A 17,842-nucleotide genomic window follows, 5' to 3' on the forward strand; every position below is an offset into this window, starting at 1 on the left:
TTTCAATATTGTTAAGTTTTCAATTTACTTTCATTGATCCCAAAAGCCAGATATTTGTTTTTTAAGAAATCAGATACAATGTCTTATGCAGCAGCAGTGATTTACAACAGCACTTTCACTTAGAAGCACATGGAGAACTCCACAGCCCATTCTACACATATTGATTCAATTGATTTTAAGGGCATTGGTACACACACACACACACACACACACACACATATATATATAAAGTTCCATTAGTCTAGGGAATTCTGGCTGAAGTTAGAAAGATAGTCTGGTGGGAATCCCTATTACATTATTACACAATAAGAACTTTCTATTCAAAATATGGACCAGCAACATAAAGACCTCCTGGGAGTTTGTTAAAAATGCAAAAGCTTGGGCCCTATCCCAAATCTACTGGTTTAGAATATGAACTTAAAAAGACTCTCAAATTGAACTCAAAAAGAACTTTCAGGTATTTTTCTGAGATCTGCCCCTCCTGTGAAAGATATCTTTCTTACTTCCTGGAGTTAAACAGACTCACTCCGGGAATCATGTGAAACTGAGATAAAAAACAATACAATCTATTAATTTATATTATTTAAATATGATATACATTTATTCTCAGAATAGTTATATTCAGTTATTCTCTCAAAGTAGTCAAGTTATATAATAACAGAATCATAATCATAATCAGAAATCATGGTAGTTATGGAATTAGAACCAGAAAAGTTATCAGCTAAGATGCATTTTTCACTATGAGAATACTGTTGCAGCTTGGGAAATATTTGAAACCTCTTGTCTGCAACACCATGGTCTCAATCTTCACGATAGTGAACTAGAAACTTGAAAAGTTCCTTATAGGAAGAGAACTTTCAGTCTCTCAACACTTTTGCTCTATAATTGCTATTTATTTACATGCTTTGTATGACTCATTCATTTCTTCATACTTCTGAAGAGGAGCAGAATATGCCGTCCCAGAATATGTTTCTTTGGCAAAACATTTTTTTGAGCTGATTATTTCAAGAAACAGCATAAAGAGGAGAAGCTTTAAAAACAGAGTAGAAGTTACCCTTTTGCAAGGGACATTTACATTTGTAAAGAAAATCTGTGTTTATGTTTCCCTCTCTTTACAAGAAAGTGAATCTTGTTGTTTTTCAGGCCCTAGGACATGTCCAACATTATGCCACTCCGTAGACTGCAGCACGCCAGACTTCCCTGTCCTTCACTATTTCCCAGTTTGCTCAAGCTCATATTCACTGAATCAGTGATGCCATCCAACCATCTCATTCTCTGTTGTCCCCTTTTCCTTCTACCTTCAATCTTTCCCAGTATCAGGGTCTTTTCCAATGAGTTGGCTCTTCATATCAGATGGCCAAAGTACTGCAGTTTCAGCATCAGTCCTTCCAGTGAATATTCAGGGTTGATTTCCTTTAGGATTGACAAGTTTGATCTCCTTGCTGTCCAAGAGACTCTCAAGAGGCTTCTCCAGCACCACAGTTTGAAAGCAACAGTTCTTTGGTGCTCAGCCTTTTTTACTGTCCAGCTCTCACATCCATTCATGACTACTGGAAAAACCATATCTTTGACCATACGGACCTTTATCAGCTAAGTAATATCTCCGCTTTTTAATATGCTGTACTATTGTTTTTGACTACTCCTCCCTTTTCTCTGCATCCCCTCCCTTCCCTGATTAGCCAGTTTGAACCTGCCCTTTGGAACTCAGGGAAGGCCATGGATGTTGGAATCTTATCTACTCCCTACAAACAAGAAAAGGGGGACAGATAGTCTTCTGTGCCCAGGAGCCCCTCAGACCTGCTCAGTTTCAACAGGGAAAGAGAAAAGGGGATATAGGTATGTTAAGAGAGAGTAAATTATTTTTGGGCTTCCTTGATGGCTCAGATGGTAAAGACTCTGCCTGCATTGTAGGAGACCCAGGTTTAATCTTTGGGTGGGGCGAATCCCCTGGAGAAGGAAATGGCAACCCACTCTAGGATCCTTGCCTAGGAAATCCTCTGGACAGAGGAGCCTGGCAGGCTACAGTCTCTGGGGTTTCAAAGAGTTGGACACAACTGGGTGACTAATGTTTTCACTTTCTTTTCAAGTTAGTGTTAGGAAACACATGGGGCCTTAGAAGAATAGATGGGAGGCAAGGCTTGTGACACAGTGAGTCTGGGTGTGGTGTCAATTTCTAGTCTCCTTTCCTGTGACAAGAATCAATCTTCCCTCAGTGATGAAACTTCCAGGTAGGGGCCCTTGAACTTTTGGAGGATCTGCCTTTAGGCAGATACAGGCATTCAGAGAAAGAAAAGCTTCCCTCTGGATTTGCTGTTTTTGCAAGTGCTTACAGCTCAAAATAATTAATATGCCAAGTAGTGTACTTTTGAGTGGTATATTCTGCTACTCTTCACATATATTCTCTCAACCACTATAGTAATGTCTGATTACATTTTGGACTTTCCAATACCCATTTTTAAATGATGCTTTAGAAAAGCATAAATGACATTATTTATTTCTCGAGTTATAGAGAAAATAACAGTTTCCTATAGCACCAAAACACACTAGAATCATCTTCAAATCTTTCACAAGTAGAGCTTATCATGAACCATTTGCATTCACTTCAGTTCAGTTCAGTTGCTCAGTCGTGTCTGACTCTTTGCAACCCCATGAATCGCAGCACGCCAGGCCTCCCTGTCCATCACCAACTCCCGGAGTTGACTCAGACTCACGTCCATCGAGTCAGTGATGCCATTTAGCCCTCTCATCCTCTGTCGTCCCCTTTTCCTCCTGCCCCCAATCCCTCCCAGCATCAGAGTCTTCCAATGAGTCAACTCTTCGCATGAGGTGGCCAAAGTACTGGAGTTTCAACTTTAGCATCCTTCCTTCCAAAGAAATCCCAGGGCTGATCTCCTTCAGAATGGACTGGTTGGATTTCTTTGCAGTCCAAGGGACTCTCAAGAGGCTTCTCCAACACCACAGTTCAAAGGCATCAATTCTTCAGCACTCAGCTTTCTTCACAGTCCAACTCTCACATCTATACCTGACCACTGGAAAAACCATAGCCTTGACTAGATGGACCTTTGTTGGCAAAGTAATGTCTCTGCTTTTGAATATGCTATCTAGGTTGGTCATAACTTTTCTTCCAAGGAGTAAGCATCTTTTAATTTCATGGCTGCAGTCACCATCTGCAGTGATTTTGGAGCCCAAAAAAAATAAAGTCTGACACTGTTTCCACTGTTTCCCCATTTATTAAGGCTTGAATATTAATATCTTTATTAATAATACCTCTCAGGATATTCCAATGTCTGGCAAAATAAAACACAACACCAAGAGCACAGCAAAAATTAATGCTTAAAATGCACTGACAACTTAGGTCATCCCCTTAACCCAGCATTACTATAGTTATTAAAATCTCCTCTTAAATTTTTCTAGTCAGAAAAATAGTCTTCAAAAGAAAACTAGACACCTTGATTTATGTATTTTTTAAATGTATAATTAGATTTGTTCAAAAGCATTTCAAGGTGGATATTTAAAAATTGAATTTAAAAATAATCCAATACATCTAACTAGCGAAAGTATTTATCATATATGAGTTCTTTCAAATGTTTAGTTGTGTGGATTGAAAACAGAATCTATACTTGTGATGATATATATTAAACATTTAATACTTTCTTAATTCTTAATAATCATAATTTTAAATGTTTTATTAAATGAATATGCTGTTTTGTTAAATATATATGTCTAAAATGATATATGATTTAGTCACTGGGCTTCCCAGGTGGCACTAATGGTAAAGAACCTGCCTGCTAATGCAGATGGGGGTTCAATCCCTGGGTCATAAAGATCCTCTGGAGGAGGGCATGGAAATACGCTCCAGTATTCTTGCCTGGAGAATCCCATGGACAGAGGAGCCTGGTGGGCTATAGTCCATAGTCACAAAGAGTCGGACATGACTGAAGCAACTTAGCATGCATGCACATATTACCCTGATTTCAAATTATTTGGATCTATTCCCAGATATCAGATCAAAGAGCAAATATTTGACACTTGATGATAAATAAATTTTATATTTTACCTAAAGTTATTGAAATAACATTATATAAAAATTTAAATAACTTTTCAAAATTTTCATCTGTACATAACCATGTTTTGTGTATTCTTTGCTTAAAGATGGAGCATTATGAGACATTCTGATATGCATATTAACTGCTGCTGCTACTGCTAAGTCGCTTCTGTCGTGTCCGACTCCATGAGACCCCAGAGACGGCAGCCCACCAGGCTCCCCCGTCCCTGGGATTCTCCAGGCAAGAACACTGGAGTGGGTTGCCATTTCCTTCTCCAGTTAGTATATTAACTAACAGTGACCAAAAGGTAAAACATTAAAATGTCTCCAGGAATAATCAATAATCTTACATATATAAACCTTTTTTTTTTTTTTGTCCAGGGCTATGGTGGCTATATTGCATCCATGATCTTAAAATCAGATGAAAAACTTTTTAAATGTGGATCAGTGATTGCACCCATTATAGACTTGAAGTTGTATGGTGAGTAATTCCTACAGACTGACCTAAAATAATGTATTGATTTATAGAAACAAAAGTCCTCATGTAGAGATGCTCAGTCGAGGTCATTTACCATGTACTATCAGAGATGTTTTCAGCAGTTTATCACCTCTCTGATTCAATCAGTTTTACTGGTGCATGACAATTAAATGTGAAAGGTAGAAACTAAATAATGAAATGTGCTAGTCAAATGGTTTTTAGTGTATCCTTAAATTTCTGTGTTCTTGGATCATAGCCTCAGCTTTCTCTGAAAGATATCTTGGTATGCCATCAAAAGACGAAAGCACATACCAGGTAACTAACTTAAAAGCAATGAGTAAAGAATAGTATTTTTATTCTAAAACTGCTGAATGCAAATATAGGTTAATCTCTATATACAGATTCTTGTGTTTTTATTTATAGGCATCTAGTGTGCTACATAATATTCATGGCTTGAAAGAAGAAAATATATTAATAATCCATGGGACTGCTGACAGTAAGTAGCTGCTTAGTGTCATTTGCTGCTTCTTAATTGATGGAGTCTGACCTTGAACAAAGGGACACCTCCAAGGATTTGCTTACAGGAGGTGCTGTAACCTTCTGGGGAGGAGAGCAGAAGAGAATGGCACAAGCAATCGAGTACCTGGGAGGAAGTGGGCAGAAGGACAGAAGGACATCAGGACTAAGAGTGGAGGAGGCAATGGGGCTTGATGGCAGCCACTGTGCAGTAAAACTCTGTGATGATGGAAATGTTTGTGCAGCTGAGCACAGTAGCCACTGGCCATGTGTGCTTGACATATTTAGTATGACTGAGAAACTGAATTTTTAAATTTTATTTAATTGTAATTAACTTAAATATAAATAACCATGTGTGGTTACTCACTACTAGGATCATGTTGTTCAGCATACCGCACATGGACTCTAACCTGAAAAACAACAGCATAGCAAAAGGTGCCAGCACTGAGATGAAATTCTGATGAGATTTCTCACTTAAGTTAAAACAAAAAACAAAAAAAGCACTTTTATATCATCTCCTTTTTTATTATTTTATACATTGGAGATGGATGTGATTGATATTACTAGTAATAAATAATATCATTTTATATTCACCTGAAGTGTTAGTGGCTCAAAGAAATTATATCTTTTTTCACATTATTTTATGTGAAATTTTACAACAGAGGGCTGAGTATTTATAGCTCCACTCACAGATGAGAAAAATCAATTTCAAGGAGGAAACTGATTTATCCAAGGCTACCTGGCAAGTGAACAAGGAGAAGCAAAGCCTTGCAGCAATATTTCCTAAATCTTAAACTTGTTTTTGTCAGTCTACCCTGCCTTGCCTCAGTATTTTTATCCCATTTTACAGAGAATATTACTAACAAGGGCTTACAGTGAAGATAACACTAGCCCTCAAACTTGACTTTTAAGCATGTCAGGTCATAGTTAAAATAGTTAAATTAGAGCTCATATCAATACCGATATACAGTATGTATATATTATGTTTATAGTATATATGTGAATAAATAGGTAAATGAGGGAGAAGAGACAAATCTCCCTTAGGTAGATTTCCAAACCATTTTCGTAGGTGCCCCACCTCAAAGAGGCAAAGCTCAATCCTCCTCCCTTCACCCTACTTAGTGATTTGCTTCAAAAGCCTACTAACTGATGAGAGCCTGAGGAATAGCACAGGGAACTGTCAGTGCTCTGTGCTGCTTCACCTACCTGATAAAATGTGAGTAGACCTTCAACACCGATCACTTCAAAGGAAATGCGCCTATGTGTTTGCACACACACACACAACAAATGTACTCACACACACACACACACACACACACACACACATATTCCATATGGGACTCATAGATTATAGGCAGTCAATCAGTAGTAATATAATACTACCATTGTTAGTATTATCTTTCAAAATTATCATCAAATCAGGAAACTCAACCAATTAGACTTAATGCCTCTATTTAGTTTTAAGAAGGGATACATGGCAATTATCAACATGCTTTGCACTAGAAACTAAACAGAAAAAAAAAAACTAGAAAATCCATTTGCACATTTATTTTCAGCTTTATCCATAAAGCTGAATGATGGAGTCTTTTTCAATTTGTTTTCTACAATAAACAAATGAGGTATATAGAGTATCATTTTACCTCAGTCATTACCCTATTTATTAGCATTTCTGGTAGCTTACCTTTATGGAGCAATTTGCACAGTTATTTAGAAATGACATGGCAATTTTCCCATTAAGTACAATAAGAGAATGTTGGAAAAGATTACCAGAATTTTAAAAGATGAAAATGATTATTTAGAGTCTTTTATTGTCTGCTCTGTAGCAGGATCAATCAGTACCATAGCATTAGAGCAATGAAGTCTAAACTATTGGTAAGACTGCCCTACTTTTACAAAGACAGTTGAAACACATTAGCTTAAAAGTTATTTACAGAAATTTGAAGATGCACAGTTTAAGAATGTACAGCCAAGGCAGCCTATGAGCAAAATGCTACACAAAATTATTGAAGTGATTTGTCCAAGTCTTCATAGCTAGTTCAGGTCAATGTTGCTGCCCACACTTAGGCTGCTATGCTACTTATTTCGGTTTTGTAACTGAGGTTCAGGGAGTAGCAAGTTAGAAAGAAAGAGGAGAAACCAATATGGTCCACATTAAATATTTAGCCCTGAGTAATATCAATAACCTCAGATATGCAGATGACACCACCCTTATGGCAGAAAGTGAAGAGGCACTAAAAAACCTCTTGATGAAATTGAAAGTGGAGAGTGAAAAAGTTGGCTTAAAGCTCAACATTCAGAAGATGAAAATCATGGCATCCAGTCCCATCACTTCATGGGAAATAGATGGGGAAACAGTGGAAACGGTGTCAGACTTTATTATGGGGGGCTCCAAAATCACTGCAGATGGTGACTGCAGCCATGAAATTGAAAGACACTTACTCCTTGGAAGGAAAGTTATGACCAACCTAGATAGCATATTCAAAAGCAGAGACATTACTTTGCCAACAAAGGTCCGTCTAGTCAAGGCTTTGGTTTTTCCTGTGGTCATGTATGGATGTGAGAGTTGGACTGTGAAGAAGGCTGAGCGCTAAAGAATTGATGCTTCTGAACTGTGGTGTTGGAGAAGACTCTTGGGAGTCCCTTGGACTGCAAGGAAATCCAACCAGTCCATTCTGAAGGAGATCAGCCCTGGGATTTCTTTGGAAGGAATGATGCTAAAGCTGAAACTCCAGTACTTTGGCCACCTCATGCGAAGAGTTGACTCATTGGAAGACTCTGATGCTGGGAGGGATTGGGGGCAGGAGGAGAAGGGGGCAACAAAGGATGAGATGGCTGGATGGCATCACTGACTCGATGGACGTGAGTCTGAGTTAACTCCAGAAGTTGGTGATGGACAGGGAGGCCTGGCGTGCTGTGATTCATGGGGTCGCAAAGAGTTGGACACCACTGAGTGACTGAACTGAACTGAACTGAATGAGATATGCATGCTATTTTCTCAAGATGTGCTTTTCTTCTTAATTTGATATAAAGCAGAATGTCAGTGTTTGAGATTGACCTTAGTAAACCTCAGAAACAAAGAAGGCTGGTTTGCTGTATTACTATCTAGGCAGGCATTCACTCTGTTAAAATTATTATCATGGTATAAAATATGTGAATAATTAGAAATAATAAATGGCATTCAGTAAAGTAAATCTAACCACAATTCTGTAGAGTAAGTAGAGACTTAGTAGTAACTCCTGCTTTAATGTATTTTTTTATAATGTGAAGCTCAAAGTTTTATTACCATTGTACAGATTGGCTTTCCAGGTAAAGCTAGGTATCAGTCTTTTAAATGTGCACTGGATGTAAAGTAAAATACTTAATTTCTTTGAAAAAATGTTATAAAAACGTTTTAATCCTGAAAAATGTATTTCCTTCAATATCATAATTTAATTTCTTGCAGCCAAAGTTCATTTCCAGCATTCAGCAGAATTAATCAAACACCTAATAAAAGCTGGAGTGAACTATACTATGCAGGTAAGCCACTTTTTCAGAAGAATGTGTTGTTCTACCTTAGTTTCTTGTCGTGAGATACAGAACACAGTTTTTGCATGATTCCATCTCCCACCCTTTTATTTGTTTTTGATTTTTGTTCTTCTTTTTTCTTTTTTTACCAAATTGTCTTTACTTCCTTATTACAGTGAGAATGTAGATCATCTTGTTTTACATGTGAATTGCATAAACTCTTTCAAAAATGCTTGTTTCTCAGACATTTATTCATTATCATTGATAAGAAATTCTTTTAAAATGATAAATTTTATTTCCCTTCTGGTCCTTTTGTCTTTCTTATGGTCTCCATCACTCTTTTCATGAAAGATAGGGGGCGAAGTGTTTTGAGTAAATATCACAAGACAAAAGGGAAAAGAGAAAACACCATTTACGTTTCTGCATTCAACCATATTTAGTAAATATTTATCAAGGACTTAATTTACATGAGTCTCTATACTAAATGGATCAAGAAGACATACTTTACACATCAAGGAACTTTCAGTCTGGTGGAGTAGTTATGAAAGGGAAATAAAGTTACTTTCATTCCTAAGCATTTGGAAGAACTAAAAGTGGTTCAGCTTATCAAAAGTATAGGTACCACAGTTAGAATGATGAAAAATGAAGGTGTAGCAATAAACAAATGGAGGGTCATGGCACTGACCATAGACTGTGAGGCTTTACTCAGAGGGAAATGTGGCACTAGCTAAAAACTTTATACCCAGGAATTGCTGTGACAATATGTTCACTTATGTTTTTAAAAAAATCACTCATGTTGTTTATATTGAAAAGGACACTGTCAAAGTAAAATTTTCATCGTGCCAAAGTAAACAAACAAGGAAAATTTTACTTGGGACTACTGCAATAAGGGAGGAAGACTAAACTCAACTCTTTTGAAACAATGGGCTGGGGAGTTTTTGAGAGTCCCCATGAGGGATTCATTGGTCCTGGTGTTTGGTAACAGGCCAAGGAAAAGTAAAGTAAGTAAAAGTGAGGAAAGGAAAGGAAAAGTAAACTTTCTTGTACCCTTATGGTAAGAGATAACTTGGAGACTGGGAAATGGGGATGCTCTCTCCTTCAGTGTTTACATTTTAAAGTGATGATTTCCAGGACTTCCCTGGTGGTGCAGTGGTTAAGACTCAGTGCTTCCAATGCAGGGGGTGCAGGTTTCATTCTTGGTCTGGGAACTAAGTAACCACATGTTGTATGGTGCAGTCCCCCTGCCCCCAAAAATAACTAAAAGTAAAAAAAAAGAAAAAAGAGAGAGAGAGATGGTTCCCAAGTCCTTGAGAAAGATATTTCCTGGATTGTAAAACTGACAAAAGTCTGAAAGAAGATTTATATAAATTTCAAAGGGGCAGAGAATGAACTTACAGTTGCCAGTTTTCTACATTAAATACTCTAAAGGGAGGTCAGGGGCCTATAGTCAGGATGAAACAGCCCAAAATGTAGCTAAGTTGATATTAATGTCATCTTGTTCAGTGTGAACATAGAAGGCTCTAACTTTTTGGATAACCAATCCTAATTTATTTACTTTATTTGTTTATTTTTTGGCTTGCAGGATCTTAGTTCCCCAACCAGGGATTAAACTCCAGCCCCCAGGCAGCAAAAGGGCAGAATCCTAACCACTGGAACACCAGGGAATTTCTAACAAATCCTAATTCACAGGCACAAAATTGCATTTTGTCTCAAGTGTCTTATTTTGATCTAATTAAAATAAAAATGAAATATTTAGCATGAAAGACTCAGAATTGAATACCATGAGATTTTGGTTAAATATTGTTTTCCGAAGTTCCCTTGCCATGGAGCTGAAGTAATGAATTCTGAGAGAGAAGGCTTTCTTTGACAACTTTAAATCTCCTTTCCATTCAATATCTTAGGTCTACCCAGATGAAGGCCATAACGTATCTGAGAAGAGCAAGTATCATCTCTACAGCACAATTCTCAGATTCTTCAGTGATTGTTTAAAGGAAGAAATAATAGTGTTGCCACAGGAACCAGAAGAAGATGAATAAAAGACCCTATTTATATAGAGCTGAAGGGGATATTGAGGCTCAATGGAACCTAACGAAGAGACTGTAATATTGTAGATGCTCCAGAATTTCAAGGGCAGCTTAAGGAGATGACACTGGAACAGCACACTCAGAGACAATGAACTAGAATTTGAATACAGAAGTCCATGTCTACTGTGTTGCCAAGGGTGCAGAACCTGTTTCTTTGTGTAAGAAAAGTCAAAGGGTTGGTTTCCGGGGAGAAATTAGTTTTGCATTAAAGTAGGAGTAGTGCATGTTTTCTTCTGTTATCCCCCTATTTGTTCTGTAATTAATTGCTCTCATTTTAATTTCAGTGGCCACCGTCATCTTTGCATATAATGCACAACTTCTCAGTACTACAGTCCCTGATCTTTGATGGCCAAGCTGCAATCTAACACTTTACTGTACCTTTAAAATAAGTGCAATTCCTTCATTGTCTATTATGATGCTTAAGAAAAGAGTCAGTTAATAAAACCAGAGTATTTTATGTAACTTCTGTTTATAAAAAGACATTTTTAAATGGGTCACAGGTCATGTAGAAATATGGGTTTCAGCACCTTCCAAAGTTCAGCCAGTTATCAGTAGATACAATATCTTTAAGTCAACACATGAGTGTACGTCTCACAATATGTATACACACGTGTGCATATGCAGTCAATAAATCTATCTTTACGTGTTATTCATGCTACAAAGGATAAACTTGATGACTTAGAAGAGATGCTTACAGGCTGTAATGGATGCTTTGTTTAATGAGCCAAATATGATGAAATTTTTTTTCAATTCAAATTCTAGCTATTGCTTTCCTATAAATGTTTGGGTTGTGTTTGGTATTGTTTTTAGTGGTTAATAGTTTTCTAGTTGCAGTTTAATTTTTTGAATATGATACCTTGTCACATGTAAATTAGGTACTTAAATATTAAATTATAGTTTCTGATAAAGAAATTTTGTTAACAATACTATACCACTGAGTGCTATTTTGCTCTTTTGGTGGAAAACGCTTTTTTAAAACACTTAATCCTTTTTCTTCTCTCAATGAAAAACCAATTCTCATTTTCATTGTAAAAGCAAAGAGCTGGGTTATTTCATTTGCCAGTTCTTATTTAGTATCCCATGCCTGCCCAGTGCATCTGTTACTGTTTAATTTAAATCCTTCTGGTGAGATTTAGAAATGAAATACTTTTTATTCATTGGCCAAAAAAGTTCACAAACAGCAGTGTTTACTATTTAAGGCACAAAATGCATTAATTTCTGTGCTGTGTTGATTTGCAGTAGTGAGTAATTGAGAGTATAAAATAAACTTGACTGTAATGAAGTCAATTTAAGTCATGAGAATATTAACTTTTCTGACAAAAATCAAAGAATATCTTCTCATTTCACTGGAGGGATCTTCCAGAAGATATGTCCAAAAGTCAAGCACAGAAGTTCAGGTAAATCTAGGCAGAAGACTGGGTTTTTGTGGTTTTAAAAATTTCTTAGGACAGGCTAGATTATAATGACATCAGAATATCAGGAGGAAACTTAAAAATTTCGTGGAATTGCTCAGTAACCCTCTTGTTTTATGAAGGCATCAACCCTAAAATCTGGGTGTTTGGAAATACATAAGTCATTTTTTGGGTATTCTGCTTTTCTCCCATATTCTTTGGAGCTGCATCTTCACTGCTGTGTTGGATTCCATTTAAAATGGGAAAAATTTTTGAAAGATCCATTTCAGGTCTTTTTCAAGACTAGTAAAACACATTTTAAAAAAAAAAATAAGTATACTGTTTTAAAAAATAAGTGTAAAAGGAAAGCTTTGCCTATTTTATTAAGATGGAAATTTCTTTTTTAGGCTGATTTGAAGTCCAATTGAAGCTTTTGAATCAATATTTTAAATTTCAACAACTAGAGTTTTTATGATGCAAATAATTATGTTGTTTGAAAGATGTGGTGTTATTGTCTATTTGAGCAACATTTAAAAAGTACCTTTTACTGTTCCTCATTTCTCTTGTTTTATTATTATTATCAGTGTTTATTTTTCAATTAATTTCATACAGCTTCTAACATGAAAGACATTAGTCTGGAACCCGCTTTCACCTTTAAGGCTAAATAGATATCCAGTGAAAACTACTGATTTGTAGGAAGGTGGAAAATATTTGTTCCTGTGATTATCTGGCTTTTCATAATTGGGCTATTTTGGAAAAGGGAGATGCTCACTAAAACACAGAGCCACCAAACATTAAAGGAATCATCTAACTGGATTTTGTCTTTTATACATTTGCCCTTGGTCATAGACTCATTATTTCATACGTGTTCATAAATTCTAATAGTTTCCTAGAACTTTCCAAGTATTATTTCCAAGAGCAAGCTTTCTAAGTGCTGTTTTCCCCCTAAAGTTAAAAAAAAAAAAGACTCAAAATAAACTATAAGTTCCATAATAAGAAAGTAAGTGGTATTCAGTCATTCACAGAGGTGGGCATATAATATTTTGAAGCTATTTTAAAAAAAGAAAGCAATTTCTCATCTTAATTGTCTCCATTGAGGTTTCTAAGTCAACACTTGGGACTAAATAGATTTTGTGGATTGTTTTTGTTTCTTGACAGAATTTAGGGCAGAGGACTCACTTCAAAACATGAATCTCAGGCCTCCCTGGTGGCTCAGGGATAAAGAATCTGTCTGCCAATGCAGGAGACTGGTTCGATCCCTGGTCCCAGAGAATCCCTCATACCACAGAACAGCTAAGTCCATGCACAGCAGCTACTGAGCCTGTGCTCTAAAGCTAGGGAACTGAAACTACTGAGGTCCACACACCCTAGAGCCTGTGCTTCACAATGTGAGAAGCCACCAGAATGAGAAGCCCACACATCACAACTAGAGAAAAGCCCCTGCAGCAGTGAAGACCCAGCATGGTCAAAAATAAATAAATAAATCTATAAAACAAACAAACAAAAAAAAAACATGAATCTCAGTTCACCTGGAGACTGTGTCTTCTTGATTGGATGTTTAGCACTGAATTCACCATTGAGGGTCTCACAGTTGTAGATCTACTAGAAAAAGACGACAAACTTTTGTTTTTGCCATAAAGAAAATTACTTAAGCCATGGAGCTCAAATGGTAGGCTTTGAAACAGAAGTATCTGGGACTGAATTGCTTTCAAATCTCAAGAGTCATTGAGGACACATGACTGCTAGGAAGACTCATGTATGAAATGCCACTTGTCAACTAAAAATATAGTCTCTTAAAGTAGAGAGTTATTTTATTTGGTGAGAAGGATAAGGACTCTGAGCCTGGAAGATAGCATCTCAGTAGCTCTGAGAAAACTGCTCCAAGGAAGCAGGAGGGGGAGTCAGGCTATCTACAAGTTCCTAACAAAAGGAGCAGGCAGTCTGAACAGAAAAGATTATTGTGAGGTAAGAAAAATCAGATCCCACGTTAAGGAATGTTGCATTCTATGTATGGGAAGATGCAAGCCTCTGGGCTCACCGAATGAACTCCTTTCATAATGCACCTCAGCTATCTGGGGGCAATCCTCTTTCGTTGTTCACCTTAAGGAGTGGCAGATGGCTGCTTCTTGCATTCCCCCAGCTCCTCAGCAGTCATCATGGGGAATGGCATAATCTGCTGGATTGCAGTTTTGGAAGCCCTCATTCACATTTGGAGGCCAGAAATTTCTGATGGCTGTGACATTTCTTGTTTATTGGTATGACAGGAGATATTTTCATTTCACACACTTCTGTCCTTCCTCACATGTAGGTTTAATCACCTACACATCCTGCAGCAACCAACATTGTAGTAAATAAACCCTGACACCTCAGCTGGGCTCTTTTTCACTTTCTCTTCTCTGCTGCTAATGTTGTCTATCTGCTAGAACCAACAGTCTCATCACTTACATACTACAAACCTATATGACAATTTAATGGCTCCACAGAAACCCAATTAATGGAAGACAGAAGCAGCTAACTATATGTTCCTCTTTTCCTTCCCTTAGATATTGTACATGGTTCTCAAAAGCCCCATGAAACTCAGCTGTCCACCTCTATACATACTTCGATGTCCCTCTTCCTTATTTCTAGCCTCTCAGTCCTATTTTCTAGAATCACTTCCCAAAATAAACTACCTGTGCACCAATGTTGAATTAGATTTTACTTTCTGTGGAAACACTTTCTTCCCACCAGAGCGTATCATGGTGAATATTACAGGACGAAGAAATAGTATGAGAATAAAGAAGTGGTTTCTTTTCAGGTTGGAAGCTGTTACTACCCAAAAGTTATTGTACTTTTACTGAATACCAAGCATGCAGCAAGAACTTTATACTGTTTATCAAATTGAATCTATTCAATATGCTCTGAAATAGGTATTATGATTCCTATTTTATGGATAAAGAAATTGAGTCTCAGATAAGTATGTAACTTGTCAAATTTGCATAGTTAATGAACTGTTTTCATTCAGGTGCTAAAGTCCTATCTCATTTGCTGCCCCAAGGGCTGCAGCATGTCAGGCTTCCCTGTCCTTCACCATCTCCTGGACTTTGCTCTAACTCATATCCATTGAGTTGGTGATACAATTCAACCATCTAATCTTCTGTCACCCCCTTCTCCTCCTGCCCTCAATCTTTCCCAGCATCAGGGTCTTTTCCAATGAGTCAGCTCTTCATACCAGGTAGCCAAACTATTGGAGCTTCAGCTTCAGTGTCAGTCCTTCCAATGAATATTCAGGATTGATTTCCCTTGGGATTGACTGGTTTGCTCTTACAGTCCAAAGGACTCTCAATAGTCTTCTCCAGCATCACAGTTCAAAGCAACAATTTTTCAGTGCTCAGCCTTCTTTAGGGTCCAAATCTCACTATATGTACCTTTGTCAGCAAAATGATGTCTCTGCTTTTTAATATGTTTTCTAGGTTTGTCATAGCTTTCCTCCCAAGAAGCAAGTGTCTTTTAATTTTATGGCTGCAATCACTATCCACAGTTAATTTGGAGTCCAAGAAAATAAAATCTGTCACTGTTTTCCACTTTTTCCACTTCTGTTTTCCATGAAGTGATGAAACTAGATGCCATGATCTTAGTTTTTTTAATGTTGAGTTCTAAGCAAGCTTTCTAACTTTCCTTTTTCACTCTCATCAAGAGACTCTTTAGCTCCTCTTTGTTTTCTGACTTCAGCTTGAGCTTCATCCAGTCAGGCAATTCACATGATGTACTCTGCATAAGAGTTAAATAAGTAGAGTGACAATACACAGCCTTGATGTACTCATTTTCCAATTTTGAACCTGTCTGTTCCATGTCCTATTCTAACTGTTGCTTCTTGATCTGCATACAAGTTTCTCAGGAGACAGGTAAGGTGGTCTGATATTCCTATCTCTTTCAGAATTTTCCAGTTTTTTGTGATCCACACAGTCAAAGACAATTTGGTCTCTGGTTCCTCTAAATCCAGCCTTTTCTAAATACAGCTTGTACATCTGGAAGTTCTCTGTTCATGTACTGTTGAAGTCTAGCATGAAGAATTTTGAGCATGATCTAGCTAACATATGAAATGAGTGTAATTGTGCTGCAGTTTGGACATTCTTTGGCATTGCCCTTCTTTGAGATTGGAATGAAAACTGACAGCTGAATTTTCCAGATTTGCTGAGTGCAGCACTTTAATAACATCATAATTAATGAGTAAATACCATAAAACCCAGCTCAAGCCAACTTAGAAACCCATTCTGTTCTAAACTATTCCTGAAATGAGGAAAGTTTTAACTCACGTTCACCTCAACTGAGAATAGATTTTAAATATTTAAACATTTAGTTAGAGATATTGTTAGGAAAATTTGATAGCAATAATACTGAAAGGTAAATGATAGTCCAGTGTAGAATATTGACATGTTTGAAGTTACCTGGTTTCCCTAATGTCAAGAGTACGTATATAATATTAAAATGTTTTATTTTTCTGTTGAAGATATGTAACATTTTTATTTTTCTGTTGGAAATATGTAACAGCTATCTCTATCCATTCAAACCCTTGCTCAGAAAAATCATAACTTTATGCCTAGAAAGTTGTAAGTAAATTCCCTTGCTCTGGCATTAACCTAGGACATTCCAAATACTCCAAGAGGTATTCAAAGCATTATGTTAATCAAAGCACCCAGGCTTATAAACATGAAGAAAAGAAGACCTTGTCTCATCATCAAACACTGCAAATTTAGATGTAATAGCTGGCGTCCACCATCCAATCTGCAACCTGACTTAAAAACATGTTATCTTCCACCTTTCTGTCATTAGGGGGAGTAGATTTTGCTTATACTGATCAGCTCTGCTAACATTATTTTCATTTCATTTAACAATATTCCACCAATTCTGGAGGAGAGAGCCTGTGATTTAAAAATTTACTCTTGGACTACCCTGGTGGTTCAGTAGTTAATAATCTGCCTTGCAATGAGGGGACAAAGGATCTATCCCTAATCTGGGAATATTCCACATGCTGCAGGGCAACTAACCCCATGCACCAAAAATACTGAGCCCTCATCCAGTAACTACTGAAGCCTGTGTGCCAAGAGCCTGTGCTCTGCAATGATAGAACCCACTGTGACTAGAAGCCTACAGCTAGAGACTAGGCCCTCTTGCCATAACTAGAGAAAGCCATATGGCAACAAGGACCCAGAACAGTAGTAAATAAATAAATAAAAATTTCACCAATGCAGACAGGTTTTAAAGAAGAAACCAGCCATATAAAAGTGCAACTTTGTTTACATTTTAAAAAAAATTCCAATTAAGTTTAACATAGCCAGGTACAGGAATCACAAGATTTTGATAGAGCAATTTGGTTAAAGAAAGTCTCTGGATTGATTGCCACAATCTACAATTTTTCTATCAGACTTAGCACCATTTAACTAAGCAATCTTAGGCATGAAAGAACCTTGACAATACAGATTCCATGCCACCAATAGCATCATAGAAAAAGAACTCACATTTGTTTAAGACCTAGACTTCTTAATTGCATAATTTCAACTAATCTTCAAGCCAACTGTATGAGATAGATGACATTGTTCTCTGAAGAAATCAATATTCAGAGAGGTTAAATAATGTTTCAATAGGATGGCGCTAGTGGTAAAGAATGCACCTGCCAATGCTGGAGATGCAAGAGATGCTGGTTCGATTTCTGGGTCGGAAAGTTCTCCTGGAGAAGAAAATGACAGCCCAATCTACTATTCATGCCTGGAGAATCCCATGGACAGAGGACCCTGGCAGGCTACAGTCCATCAGGTTGCAAACAGTCGGACACAACTGAAGCAAC

General features: G+C 37.2%; 1 protein-coding gene across 4 annotated transcripts in view; it reads left to right on the top strand.

Annotated features, from left to right (window-relative positions):
* Positions 1 to 12,834, top strand: part of DPP10 (dipeptidyl peptidase like 10) — a 1,640,795-nt gene extending 1,627,961 nt beyond the window's left edge. For all 4 annotated transcript variants that reach the window (XM_027562155.1, XM_027562148.1, XM_027562166.1 and 1 more), the window contains 5 exons: positions 4,427 to 4,526; positions 4,780 to 4,838; positions 4,947 to 5,019; positions 8,482 to 8,555; positions 10,445 to 12,834. In XM_027562155.1, coding sequence (XP_027417956.1) covers positions 4,427 to 4,526; positions 4,780 to 4,838; positions 4,947 to 5,019; positions 8,482 to 8,555; positions 10,445 to 10,579 — 441 coding nt within the window. In that variant the 3' untranslated portion in view covers positions 10,580 to 12,834. The remainder of the gene's footprint in view (positions 1 to 4,426; positions 4,527 to 4,779; positions 4,839 to 4,946; positions 5,020 to 8,481; positions 8,556 to 10,444) is intronic.
* The last annotated feature ends 5,008 nt before the right edge of the window (positions 12,835 to 17,842 follow it).

This window comes from Bos indicus x Bos taurus, chromosome 2 (genome assembly GCF_003369695.1).
Source record: "Bos indicus x Bos taurus breed Angus x Brahman F1 hybrid chromosome 2, Bos_hybrid_MaternalHap_v2.0, whole genome shotgun sequence".
NCBI classification, from domain to species: Eukaryota; Metazoa; Chordata; class Mammalia; order Artiodactyla; family Bovidae; genus Bos; species Bos indicus x Bos taurus.